Genomic DNA, 14,646 nt, shown 5'->3' with positions numbered 1-14,646 from the left:
TTTACAGTCTCTCGTCGTTCTTCCTACAAAATAATAGCATGTTTAGTTAAAACACAGAAGTCTCGTTCAGCCAATAACAGCATCGAGTGTGTTAGACATGAACATGAAGTGAACAGTGAGGTGAAATACTGCCACAAGCTGCGGATGTACAACTTCCAATTTCCAAAACCCACCAACCTCATCAATGCGGCTCCTCTGGAACTTTCAAGGGAAATATTGATCCTTAAAAGGGGCCGCTCCCAGAACTATACACAGTCCTCCAGGTGTGATCTAACCAGGGCTTTGTATAGCTGTAGCAAACCTTTCCCTCTTTTCTATAACAATCTCTGTAACAGGTTGTACAGCAAAAGATATTAGATTGTATATTTCGACTGAGAAAAACGAGGAGGTGCTTGATCTCACAGCCATGTGTCCTGGTCAATGTTCACGAATATTAATCTGCAATATAATGAAAAAAACATTTAGGCCGGCATCGAGCCCATTCGAAATCTATAGAATTATTGGATTCAAACAAACCCATCAATTATTCTCTCTTCCTCAGCTCCACAGTGAGTGAGACAGGGAAAAGCAGAAAAGCAGCAATATTCCGGCCCCGCACTCTCCAATCACCCGCTGCCAGCAGAAAGCAGCAACTGCAGCTTGAATGAGCGGGTTACTGCCCATCCCTGGAACACAAGATACTCCAACCCGGGACAAACTTCCCAATTCACCGAACACAGGCTCAAGGAAATGCAGGTAGATTATATCCCGGTCCCTAACCTCCGAGCAGCATTTACTGAATACCCGAGGGAACGAGTCACAAACAAAAGTAACACCAACTTTCTAAATCTTTTTATTGGATGTGTTCATTTCATTTTAAGTTCTGTAGATGGGAAAATGGCCGAAATAGAGGTTGGTGAATAACAGCTTGGAACCATGTTCCTCTCGCCCACTGCAATGCTGATCCTTCCAATTTACAGGTATTTGGGGGCAATTATCAGTTTGATACTCAGATTAGCTCCGTCTCCATATTATAAGATGAATCTAGCACTGGAGAAGGTAGAACCATAGAACACTACAGCACAGAAAACAGGCCATTCGGCCCTTCTAGTCTGTGCAGAAATATTATTCCACTAGTCCCATTGACCTGCACCTAGTCCATAGCCCTCCAGACCTATCCCATCTATGTATCTATCTAATTTATTCTTAAAACTTAAGAGTGAGCCCGCATTTACCAGGTCAGATGGTAGCTCGTTCCACACTCTAACCACTCTCTGAGTGAAGAAGTTCCCCCTAATGTTCCCCCTAAACCTTTCCCCTTTCAATCTAAAGCCATGTCCTCTCGTGTTTATTTCTCCTAATCTAAGTGGAAAGAGCCTACTCGCATCTACTCTGCCTTTTCCCCTCACAATTTTGTTAACTTCTATCAAATCTCCCCTCATTCTTCTACGCTCCAAGGAATAAAGTCCTAATCTGTTTAATCTTTCCCTGTAACTCAACTCCTTAAGACCCGGCAACAATAAAGATTTACTGGATTGATGTTAGAACTGAAAAGTTTTAACATTCAACAAAGATTGAATTGATTAAACAGGTTTTCTCTAGAAAACAGGGTGAGGCATGACCTGATCGAAGCCTTTAATATTCCGAAAGGGTTTGGAAGATGCTTCCACTTACGGATAGACAAGAATAAATAAAAGTTGGTCACCAGGAAATCCAATGTCCAATTCAGAAGCAACGTCTTTAATCAAATATAAAAGCAGAAAATGATGGAAATACTCAGAAAATATGGGAATTAAACTATGTCTCTCCTCAGACGCTACCAGACCTGTTTAGAATTCGAAGTTCTGTTTTTATTTCAGATTTACAGCATCGCCTTTCATTTTTTTCTTCAGAAGAGAATGTAGAGCCCATTGCCAGAGGATTAGAAATCCAAGTCTGTGCTGGACACGCCTAGGTAAAGTCACACTGTGAAAACATCATTCAGCAGCTAATTATGGAAAAAGGTTTACTCGATCATCTGATTAGTTGACATAGCAACAGTCACATCTGATGGAGAAAATTTAGAGATTTCTTGCGTGTGAAGGCATTTACTCAGTTTGGCCACCAGTGAACAATCCAGCTATAAAAGTTCAAAGGATTTGCTCCGCAATAGGCGCATTCTTACTGACAAGACGGAGTTTAAATGTTTGGTGTATGGAAGGAGAAATCACTTCTTCACCTCAAATGCGAAGAATCCAGTGAATTCACATCTAACTGTAGGGGTTTGTTTTGTTGTTAATTACACCCAGGATAGAAGCATGGTAGAGGCCGATACAATTTATCGTATCAATTGATTGTATAATTTAAACCTTGACCATAAAGCTGCAATTACCATCGGATCATAAAAATTTATTGGATATGCAATTACGTCCTCCCACCCAGCATTCAATGCGGGACAGAATGTGCCCTATCCAGAGCGCCAGGGTCGTACGCATGCGCATGGCGGTGTCTGATTCGCACCTGCGCATTGCGGGCTCTTGGCTGAGCATGCGCAGTGCTGTCCTGTGAGTCGAGTGGCAGAGTGGGTGAGAAAATGGCGACTGGAGCAAAATAACAGAGTTAGTGGGTGTGCGGGAGGAATGAAGCCAGCGGAGTGGGCAGGGAGGTTTTATAAACACTTGGTGCAGCCCGCAGAGCCTTAATCAGAAACTACAGGCCCCGCGTTTGCAGCGAACAGACCGGATATGGCTGGGTCTCCCTCTGCTCGGCCCGGGGACGCGGCTGTGCAGCAGAGCGCATGCGCGGTCATCCTGGTCCAGGTAGCAGGAGGACAGAATGTTGTGAATATCCTGGACTGACAGGGATGGATTTTGGAAACTCCTTTTCCAGGGGTTTAGAAGGGGAGGATTTACACACAACAAACTCAAACCAAGAGAAATATTTCTCAATTTCTGTCCTGGACTGACAGTGATTGATTGTTTTGCAATCTTTTCATAGGATATCACATGGGAAGGATTTGCAGACGGGAAACTCAAACCAAACATCAGATCAAGATCTGACAGACTCACTCGATTCATCAACCTTTGAGAGTAAGTAATGAGTTTCAGGTCATTATCACTCATTGTGTAAAATTTTTGCTCACACCCCTCCTGTAAATCTTGCTTCTTAACTTAAATCTGTGTCCCATAACCCTTTTATGATCAGATAATGTGAACAGCTTTTCTTTAACTACCTTATGTAAACCAATCATTAACTTGTATACCTCTATCAAATTTCCCCTCAATCTACTTTGCTCCAAGGAAAACAACACCAGTTTTTCCAAACTAATCTAAAATCCTTCACCCGTTGAACCACTCTGGTAAGTCTCCTCTGCACCCTCTTAAGGACCCTCTCATCCTTCATAATGTGTTGTGATCAGTGGTTTACACAAACCCAGATGTTCTGTGTCCATGTCTGTGATGTCATCACACATCGACAATTACACTGTGACATCAGCACACATCGATAATTACACTGTGACATCAGCACACGCCGACAATTGCGCGGTGACATCACCCCGCTCCCAGGGTATTTCCTCAACTGGGAGATTTTTCTCTGACTTCAGTGCTTCTGATATCTTTCCAGCTACATTCTCCGGCAGGAGTTTCCAAAGCTGAAAAGAGTTAAATTGTTTCACAGGTGAGTAGTTTTGACAATTCATCTACAATTTGGAGCTTTTAGTCCTCTGTTATCCGTGTGAGGTCCGACAGCTCTGCGGCTGGTGTGACTCCTTTACTGTGGATCTGATTCTGTGTCTATCCATTGCTCTGTTTCACCTCTGCCCTCCCTGATCACCTCTCTGCTGTTGTCTAACTTTCTCTGTCTCTAATAGTGGGTGTATTTTAGCTCTGTTTAGGATTTTACGGTTACTTCTGCCAACTGCTGCCCTGACCATGTGCTGCTGGCTTACCAGCTATAGCTTCCCACCATGTCTTTCATAGTCAGGAGTTGTTTTTCCTGCGATATAGTCCATCTCTCTTCTACCCCTGAGCTTATATTGATCATCAGCTTCTGTATCATTTTTGTTCCCTGTAGTTCATTCTGCACCCCTGAAATGTTAACTCTGTTTCTCTCTCCACAGATACTGCCTGACCTGCTGTGTATTTCCAGCATTTTCTCTTTTTATTTCAGATTTCCAGCAGCTGCAGTATTTTGCTATTATTTTATTGGCAGGCAAAGTTACTGAGGTGGAAATAGATGGTCTTAGTGATATGTAGTCAGAAGCTCAGCTTAGGGTGAAATATGACACTAAGATTGTGAACAGTTTGGCTCAGCCTCAGAGTTGTCAGAGAGATGGATGGCATTGATGGTTAGGGAGTGGAGTTTGTAGCAGGGACTGAAGACAATGGCTTCAATCTTACCAATATTTAAATGGAGGAAATTTCTGTTCATCCAACACTGGATGTTAAACAAGTCAGGATGGTGTGTGACTTGGAGGGGAACTTGGAGGTGATGGTGTTCACATACATCTACCCTGGTCCTTCTAGGGGATGGAGGGTTAGGGTTTGGGAGATGTTGGTAGAATTGTAGATGCATAAAACCCCTATCCTTCACCCCTGCCTCTCCCATCTCCCTCTCTATTTCCCCCAGTAGATGCTGGTGTTTTGTATAGTCCCTGACCAGTTGGCAGGTTCCCTTCCCTGAGAGACATTAGTGAACCAGTTGGGTTTTTATAACAATCCAGCAGTTTTCATGGTCACTTTTTCCTGGTACTGGCCCCACAAATTACCAGATTCATTCAGCTCAATTTCACAACCTGTTTTTGTGATATTGTGGTTTCTCTCTCATTCACTTTTGTCTATTTAAACTATTTCCCCAGGATTTTCAATTGGGAAACCCAATGTTTCATCAGAATCTAACGGTGTCGCACAATCAGTCATAACCTGAATTTCATCGGATTTTGAACATGGAAGGAAAAAGCACCGTTCACCGTGGGGAGAAACCGTACATGTGTTCTCTGTGTGGACGAGGCTTCAGCCGATTATCTGGCCTGTCAAAACATAAATGCAGTTACAGTGGGGAGAAACCATGGAAATGTGGAGACTGTGGAAAAGGATTCAATTATCCATCCAGGCTGGATACTCACCAGCGCACACACACTGGGGAGAGGCCTTTCACTTGTTCTGTATGTATGAAGGGATTTATTGATTCATCCACCCTCCTGAGACACCAGCTCATTCACACTGAAGAGAGGCCGTTCACCTGCTCCGAGTGTGGAAAGGGATTCACTTGGGCATCCAGCCTGCTGAGGCACCAGCGAATTCACTCTGGGGGGATGCCATTTACCTGCTCCGAGTGTGGGAAGGGATTCATTCAGTTATCCAACCTGCTGACACACCAGAGAGTTCACACTGGGGAGAGGCCATTTACCTGCTCCGAGTGTGGGAAGGCATTCACTCAGTTATCCAACCTGCAGACACACCAGCGAGTTCACACTGGTGAGAGACCATTTACCTGCTCCGAGTGTGGGAAGGGATTCAGTCAGTCATCCACCCTGCTGAAACACCAGAGAGTTCACTCTGGGGAGAGACCGTTCACCTGCTCCGAGTGTGGGAAGAGATTCACTCAGTCATCAAACCTGCTGATACACCAGAGAGTTCACTCTGGAGAGAGGCCGTTCACCTGCTCCGAGTGCGGGAAGCGATTCACTCAGTTATCCAACCTGCTGACACACCTGCGAGTTCACACTGGGGAGAGACCATTTATCTGCTCCGAGTGTGAGAAGGGATTCGTTAATTTATCCGATCTGTTGAGACACCAGCGAATTCACACTGTGGAGAGACAGTTCACCTGCTCCCACTGTGGGAAGGGCTTCACACAGTCATCCCACTTGCTGAGACATCAGCGAATTCATACTGGAGAGAGGCCGTTCATCTGTCCTGTATGTGGGAAGGGATTCACTGTGTCCTCTGACGTCCTGAAGCACCAGCGAATTCACACTGAGGAGAGGCCGTTCAGCTGCTCCAAGTGTGGGAAGGGATTCACCTGGTCATCCCAACTGATGAGACACCAGCGAGTTCACAAATAACAAACAGGATGTTGCTGTTAATCACATCCAGGACTGAACCTTGTTCATTGTAGTCTGTTTCTGCTGATGTTAATAAACTCTAGCCCAGTTATTGGGGCTAATATTCTGGATAAGGACAAATAAAATATATTTGTGTTAAATATAGCATATTGAGTCTTGTTATTATCTCTAACACAAGTTAGTTTCTCTGGAAGGGCTCTCCCCTCTCTCCTCCATCCTCACCTCTAACAACAAGTGTAAGGAGCTCATGGAGCTTCTTTGTCACTAAGATTGAGACAATCCGATTAGCTGCCGCTGCTGCTTCCCTCCCTTCCACTAGCCCACTGGGACAAACTGCCTCTATAATGTTCCACCTTGTCCAAGCCGTGAACCCACATCTTTCATTAGCTTCTCCCCCATCTCCCTTCCTGCCCTCTCAGTGGTCATCTTGTCCATGAGACACACCTCCTGCTCCATCGACCCTATTCCCACTAAACTGCTGATCCCCCAACTTCCCCATGTTCACTGATATTGTTCACAGTACTCATTCTTCTGGTACTATCCCTCTCTCCTTCAAATCATCACACTTTCCTCAAAAAACAATTACTTAACTCTACTGTCCTTGCAAAGTATTGACCCATCTTCAATCCCCAGTTCCTCTCTGAACTCTTGAAAAGTGTTCACACCTCCCAAATCCGTCTCCATCTTTCCCAGAACTCCCTGTCTGAATCCCTCCAATCAGCTTTCTGCCCCGCAACTGCACTGAAACAGCTCAGATCAAAGCCACCAATGACATCCTATGTGACTGTGATAAAGGTAAACTATCTCTTCTCGACCTGCCTGCAGCCTTTGACAAGGTTGACCACACCATTATGCTCCAACACTTCTCCACTGTTGTCCAGCTGGGTGGGGCTGCTCTCTCCTGGTTCCATTCTTCTCTATCTAATCATAGTCAAAGAATCGCTTGGAATGTCTTCCCTTCCCACTCCCACAGTTACCTCTGGTGTCCCCAGAGGACCCAGCCTTGGCTTCCTTTTATTTCTCATCAACATTCTCCCCACAGCGACATCATCTGAAAACACAGTGTCAGTTATCACGTGTACACTGACAGTGCCCAGCTCTACCTCACCACCACCTCTCTCCACTTCTCCACTTTTGTTAAATTATCAGACTGTTTGTGGATGTGCAGAAATTTTCTCCAATTAAATTTTGGGAAGATAGAAGCCATTGTTTTCATTCCTGAGCTTCCAACTCCATTCTTTATCCTATTTCTATCAGGTCATCTCTTAGCCTTCTCTTTTCCAGAGAAAAGAGCTTCAGGGTGTTTAGCCTTTCCTGGCGATTATAATGTATCTCTTTTTGGAACATTTGTGAATGAATTTTTATTCCCCTTGGCCCTTGCGACGCCTGACAGCAGTTTCCAGTCTGTATGACCCTTCTTCAGAGGGCGTCTCTATTGGACAGAGCGGTTTCTTGGCCGCGGAGAATTGTGGGATTTTGAAAATGGGAAAAGAACGCACCATTCACAGTGTTCTGCATGTGGATGAGGTTTCAGCCGATCATCTGGCCTGGTCAAAACATAAATGCAGTCACAACTGAAAGCAGTTGTGCAAATGTTGACACTGGGAAGGGATTCATTTACCCATCGAAATTGGAAACTCATCGGAGCATTCACACTGGGGAGAGGCCATTGACCTGCTTAAAGTGTCAGAAGGGATTCACTCCGTTATCCCACCTGCAGACACACCAGCGAGTTCACACTGGGGAGAGGCCATTCATCTGCGCTGTGTGGAAAGAGATTCATTAATTTATCCAACCTGATTGCACATCAAAGAGAGCTTTTAAATTTCAAGACTGTGGGAAGTGCTTTACAAGTTCTCAGGAACTGATCCACCAGCAATGTATTCATACTGATGAGAGACCGTTCAGATGCCTTCTTTATGGGACTGGGTTCAGGAAATCATCCCACCTCTCTCTACACAAGCGCTCTCACACTGGGGAGAGGCTGTACACCTGCACTGAGTGTGGGAAGATACGCATTCATTCATCCCACCTGCCGAGACACCAACGAGTTCACAGCGAACTACAGTGATTGGATTTTGCTGTTAATAATATACAAGAATGAACTATACCCATTGGGGTCTGTTTCAGCTGATGTTAATAAACTCCAGCCCAGTTATAAGGTTAATATTCTGGACAAAGATCAAATAAATCAACATTCTGTCAAACACAGAGGATGTTGAATTTTTAAAAACATCTCTAACACAAGTTAGTCCTTGTTTTGGACTCTCCCTCTCCCCTGTCTACTGCATCAACACCTCCAACAAGTGTGAGGAGCTCACGGAGCTTCTTTGTCACTCAGATTGAGACAATCCGATCAGCTGCCTCTGCTGCTTCTCTCCCTCCCACGAGTACATCCTTGACCCCGACATCCTTGCAATTCTCATCCAATCTCCGACCACTCTTCCGTCTCCAAAATCATGCTTAACTCCCAAATCCATGTACAATGGTCCTGGAACTTAGGGGTAAATGACATTGTGAAAGGATTGTTCACCGGCTGATTTGTGACGTTCTTACTGACAAGACGGCGCTTAAATGTTCTGTGTATGAGAAGAAACAATAATTGTTCACACCGCCTACTGAGACTCCAGTGAGTTCACATCTAAATGTAGGGGATTTTACTGCAGTTATTTACACCCAGGACAGTTTTATGGCAGAGGACCCATGCACTTTGTTTGTCATACCAATTGACTGAATAATTTTATATATTGGTCTTGGGCTTCGTTCGTCATCGGATCACAAAACATAATTTTCTATTCAAAAAAACGACCTCTCAATGGCAGCCTGATTACCCAGCCTTCAACAGGGGCCAGAATGTGCCCTATCCTCACAACAGCAGCTCCCTACACATGCGTATTAGGGTGTGTGCTTGGAGCATGCGCAGTGCGGCCCATTTCATGAGCTTGCGCAGTACTGGTCTGTGACGGAAGCCGCTCAGTGCGGGTGAGAGAATGTCGAGTGGAGCAAACTAACAGTGTTAGTGGGTGTGTGAGGAGGAATGGAGCCGGCGGAGTGGGCAGGGAGGCTTCATAAAGACACAGTGCAGGCCGTACATCCCAAAGAACAAGGTACCGGTCTTGTGTTTGCAGAGAACGGGCCGAAAAATTCTGGATTTCTCCCTTCGCGAGGCCCGGGGTAACGGCCGCCATCTTTATAGGGGGCAATGTGCAGCAGGGCGCATGCGCGGTCATCCTGGTCCAGCTAGCAAGAGGAGAGAATCTTGTGCATTTCTATCCTGGACTGACAGGGATGGATTTTGGAAACTCCTTTTACAGGGGGTTAGAAGGGGAACATTTACAGACGGTTGAGATCTGACAGAGTCACTCAATTCATCAGGACCTGGATCATCCTTTTTTAATGCTCTGTACAAACCGTTTCCCAAACCTGCCATACTCAGTCCAGGATAGAAATTCAGGGCCTGGATTCTATCGGCCTCTGACTGTATGCATTGAGTTCCAGGTCATTACCACTCATTGTGCAAACATTTCTTTCTCACATACCTCCTGTACATTTTACCCAAAATCTTAAATCTGCGACCCATAATCCTTTCACGATCTGCTACTGTGAACACCTTTTCTTTACCTACTTTACGTAAACCTTTCATAATTTTGTGCACCTTTTGTTAAATCTTCCCTCCATCTACTTTTCTCCAAGGAGAACAATCCCAGTTTCTCCAATCTAACCTTGCAACTAAAATCCCTCATCCCTCGACCCATTCTGGTAAATCTCCTCTGCCCCCTCTCAAGGACCCTCCCATCCTTCATAATGTGTGGTGATCACTGGTTTGCACAGACCCAGATGTTCTGTGTTCGTGTGTGTGACATCATCACACATCGACAATTACACAGTGACATCATCACACATCGACAATTACACGGTGACATCACCCCGCTCCCCGGGTATTTCCTCAACTGGGAGATTTTTCTCTGACTCCAGTGCTTCTGATATCTTTCTAGCTGCAGGCTCCTGCAGGAGAGTTTAAAGTTGAAAACTGAAATTGTTTCAGAGTTGAGTGTTTTTGACCATTCATCTACATTTTGGAGCTTTTAGTTCTCTCCTCTGTTATCTTTTAGAGGTTCCATCGCTCTGGGGCTAGTGTGGCTCCTTTACTGTGGATCTGAATCCATGTCCATCTTTTGCTCTGTTTCACCTCTGCCCTCTCTGATCACCTCTCTGCCTTTGTCTAACTTCCTCTGTCTCTAATACTGGATGCACTTTAGCTGTGTTTGGCACTTAACTGTTACTTCTGCTGATTGTGTCCAAACAAGGTTTCCACATCTACCCATCCCCTGACCAGCTGTCTTACCAGCTTTGTCTTCCCACAGTATCTTTCACAGTCAGGAATTGTTTTTCCTGTGCTATAGTCCATTTCTCTTCCACTTCTGAGCTTATATTGACCATCAAATTCTGCACCATTTTTATTCCCCCTAAATCATTCTGCACACCCTGAAATGTTAGCTCCACAGATATTGCCTGACCTGCTGAGTATTTCCAGCATTTTCTCTTTTTATTTCAGATTTCCAGCAGCTGCAGTATTTTGCTATTATTTTATTGCAGGCGTTGCTCGCAGAACCGAGTCTAGAAACACAGACAGACCAATTAAGAGCCGGTTTGTATCAGGGTGGGTGTTGGTTACAGAAGTTGGTCCCTGGCCTCCACTGTAGGTCCTTTCTCAACCAGTCACTGAATCACTGAATGATTACAATACAGACGGAGGCCATTCAGCTCATTGTGCCCATGCTGGCTCTCTGCAAGAGCACATTAGCCAGTCCCACTCCCCTGCCCTTTCACTAACCAGACCAGCAAATATTGCCTATCCCCAGTTGTCTGTGGAGAAGATGATGTATGACCTTCTCGAACCGCTGCAGTCCATGTGTTGAAGGTGCTCCCACAATGCTGTTAGGTAAGGAGTTACAGGTTATTCACCCAGTGGTGATGAAGGAACAGTGCTATATGTCCAAATCAACAACAACAATTTGTGTTTAAATGGTGCCTTTAACTTAATAAAACTTTCCAAGGCATTTCAAAGAACAGCATGCATTTAAAAAAAAGCATTAGAGATTAGGACTGTACAATCAAAGCTCTCTGCTGTTGACTGAGTTCTGAATTGGCTGATTGATGGACACTGTAACCAGGTCAGTCTGCGTTTCCTCACGGTGAGTCTGCAGTGGTGACCTGAGCCTGAGGAGGAGGAGAGATTAACCCTATGAAGACAGAATAAAACAGCACAACTGCGCTTGCACAACGGCAGCAAACACAGCCTTTAAAATAAGGATGAGAATTTTATAATTTAGGTTCTCCTTAACCCGGAGCGTTTGTAGGTCAGTGAGCTCAGGGGTGATGGGTTAACAAGACTTGGTGCGAGTAAGCACATGGGCAGCAGAGATTTGGATGACCTCAAGATTACAGGGAGGTTGAATATGGGAGGTTGGCTGGAAGTGTGTTAGGATAGTTCAGTCTAGAGGTAACAGAGGAATGGATGAGAGTTTCAGCAGCAGATGAGCTGAGACTGGGGTGGAGTTGGGCGATGTTACTGAGGTGGAAATAGGCGGTCTTGGTGATGATGTGGATATGTGGTTGGAAGCTCATCTTGGGGTGAAATATTTCACCATGGTTGTGAACAGTCTGGTTCAGTCTCAGACAGTTGTCAGGGAGAGGGATGGAGTCGGTGGCTCGGGAGTGGAGTTTGTAACGGGGGCTGAAGACATTGGCTTCATTCTTCTCAATATTTAAATAGCGGAAATTTCTGTTCATCCAGTACTGGATGTCAGACAAGTCAGGACGGTGTGTGACTTGAAGGGGAACTTGGAGGTGATGGTGTTCACATACACCGGCTACCCTGGCCCTTCTAGTGGGTGGAGGTTGAGGGCTGGGGAGATTCTTTCAGAGTTCTCCTGCATCTCTCACTTCTCTCTCGCTTTTTCTCCCTCCTCCCCTAGAAGCCCGAATCTTGTGTAGGCCCAGACTGGGTGGCAGGTTCCCTTCCCTGAAGGATATTAGTGAACCAGTTGGGTTTTTAAGACAATCCAGCAGTTTTCATGGTCACTTTTTCCTCGTGCCGGCTCCACAAATTCCCAGATTCATTCAGCTCAATTTCACAACCTGCCTTTGTGTTTTTGTGGGTTCTCTCTCACTCCCTTTTTTCTGTTTTAAATCAATTTCACAGGGTATTAGAAGGGGAGGATTTGCTGTCAGGAAACTCACACCAAGACCTGAGAGAGTCACTTGATTCATCAGGACCTGAATATTATCGGCCTTTGAACATGGAAGCAGAAAGCGCTGCTCACGCTGGGGAGAAACCGTGTAAGTGCGGGGACTGTGGGAAGGGATTCAATTACCCGTCTGACCTGGAAACTCATCGACGCATTCACACTGGGGAGAAGCCATTCACCTGCCCTAAGTGTGGGAAGGGATTTACTCAGTCATCCACTCTGCTGGCACACCAGCGAGTTCACACTGGGGAGAGACCGTTCACCTGCTCCGAGTGTGGGAAGGGATTTATTAGTTCAACCAACCTGCAGACACACCAGAGAGTTCACACTAGGGAGAGACCGTACACCTGCTCCGTGTGTGGGATGGGATTCATTACTTCAACGATCCTGCAGACACACCAGCAAATTCACAATGGGGAGAGACCATTCACCTGCTCAAAATGTGGCAAGGGATTCACTCGATCATTCGACCTGCTGACACACCAGCGAGTTCACACTGGGGAGAGGCCGTACACCTGCTCTGAGTGTAGGAAGGGATTCACTAGGTCATCCCACCTACTGAGACATCAGCTGGTTTACTCAGACCAGAGACAGTTTACATGCTCAGTCTGCTGGAAGTGCTATAAAAGTTACCAGGACCTGATCTTGCATCAACGTGTTCACACTGACGAGAGACCGTTCAGGTGCTCTCACTGCAGGACTGGGTTCAGGCGATCATCTGACCTCATTGTACATCAGCGCAGTCACACCGGGGAGAGGCCGTTCACCTGTTCCATGTGTGGGAAGGGATTCACTCAGTCATCCAACCTGCTGAGACACCAGCGAATTCACACTGGGGAAGGGGCTGCTCACTTGCCCTGACTGTAGGAAGGGATTCATTAATTGAACCTACCCACTGAAACACCACCGAGTTCACACTGGGGAGAGACCAGTCAGCTGGTCTGTGTGTGGAAAGTGATTCACTCAGTCATTTGTGCAGCTGAGACACCAGCGAGTTGACAAGTAACAGCAAAATCCAATTACTGTAGTTAATCACATCCTGGACAGAACCATGTTCATTGGGGTCTGTTTCTGCTGATGTTAATAAACTCCAGCCCTGTTGTAGAGGCTAATATTGTTGATACAAATCAATTAAATCAACTTGGTGTGAAATACAATGTGTGTTGAATCTTTTTAATATCTCCAATACTCTGCTTCTCCCCTGTCACCTCCAACAAGAAGTGTGAGGAGCTCATGGAGCTTCTTTGTTACTAAGATTGAGACAAGCCTCTGCCTCTGCTGCTTCCCTCCCTTCTACTCTCCCACTAGGCCAAACTGTCTCTAAGGTTCCTTCTTGCCTGAGCCCTGAACTCGCATCTTTCTCCAGTTTCTCTCCCATCTCCCCTCATGTCCTCTCAGTGCTCATCTTGTCCATGAGGCCCTCCCTCTGCTCCCTTGACCTTATTCTCACTAAACTGCTGATTATCCAACTTCCCCATGTTAGCTGATATTGTTAATGTTTCTCTCTCTTCTGGTAATGTCCCTCTCATCACCAAATCTATCATCATCACCCATCCTAAAAATAAACGCTTGACCTGACCATCTTTTCAAACTACCGCCCCATCTTCAACCTCCCTTTCCTCTCCAAAGTCCTTGTACTTGGTGTCCCCCAAGGATCTATCCTTGGCCACTCCTATTTCTCATCTCCATGCCATCACTAGACAACATCATCCAAAAGCACCGTGTTAGTTTTCACATGTACACTGACAACATCCAGCTCTACCTCACCACCATCCCTCTCCATTCCTCCACTGTTACTAAATTATCAAACTGCTTATCCCACATCCAGCACTGGATGAGCAGAAATTTCCTCCAATTAAAAATTGGGAAGACCAAAGCCATTGTCTTCGGTCACCACTACAAATTCCGTTCCCTAACTACTGAGTCCATCCCTCTCCCTGGGAACTGTCTGAGGCTGAAACACACTGTTCACAATCTAGGTCTTTTATTTGACCCCAAGATGAGTTTCTGACCACATATCCACACCATCACTAATACCAGATATTTCAATCTCCATAACGTCGCCTGTCTCCACCTCACCCCAGCTCATCTGCTGCTCAAACCCTCATCCATGTCCGTGTTACCTTTAGACTTGATAATCCCAATACATTCCTAGCTGGCCCCTCACATTCATCCCGTCCCCACACAAAAACATGAGGTCATCCAAACTCTGCTGTCCGTGAGCTTTATCAGGCCAAGTCCCCTTCACCCTTCACCCCTGTAGTCATTGACCTAAATTGGCACCTGTTCAAGCAATGCCTCAATTTTAAAATTCGTAACCTTGTTAACAAATCCCTGCATGGCCACGTCCCTCCCTATCTCTAACTCCCA

At 45.6% G+C, this 14,646-nt stretch overlaps 2 protein-coding genes and 1 long non-coding RNA gene across 3 annotated transcripts in view; 2 read left to right on the top strand and 1 right to left on the bottom strand.

Moving 5' to 3' along the window:
- The window catches only part of LOC144698301 (uncharacterized), a 290,571-nt gene that overhangs the window by 162,395 nt on the left and 113,530 nt on the right, over positions 1-14,646 (bottom strand). The window lies entirely within an intron of this gene.
- The window catches only part of LOC144698274 (uncharacterized), a 133,680-nt gene that overhangs the window by 49,212 nt on the left and 69,822 nt on the right, over positions 1-14,646 (top strand). The window lies entirely within an intron of this gene.
- LOC144698532 (uncharacterized) overlaps positions 2,452-14,646 on the top strand; it is a 62,486-nt gene continuing 50,291 nt past the window's right edge. The window contains exons 1-4 of the mRNA XM_078570467.1: positions 2,452-2,522; positions 3,583-3,636; positions 5,509-5,941; positions 12,427-12,882. Of these exons, the coding sequence (XP_078426593.1) occupies positions 2,452-2,522; positions 3,583-3,636; positions 5,509-5,941; positions 12,427-12,882 (1,014 nt within the window). The remainder of the gene's footprint in view (positions 2,523-3,582; positions 3,637-5,508; positions 5,942-12,426; positions 12,883-14,646) is intronic.

Source organism: Cetorhinus maximus, chromosome 23 (genome assembly GCF_964194155.1).
Source record: "Cetorhinus maximus chromosome 23, sCetMax3.hap1.1, whole genome shotgun sequence".
Taxonomy (NCBI): domain Eukaryota; kingdom Metazoa; phylum Chordata; class Chondrichthyes; order Lamniformes; family Cetorhinidae; genus Cetorhinus; species Cetorhinus maximus.
This window is presented reverse-complemented; position numbering and strand designations above follow the sequence as displayed.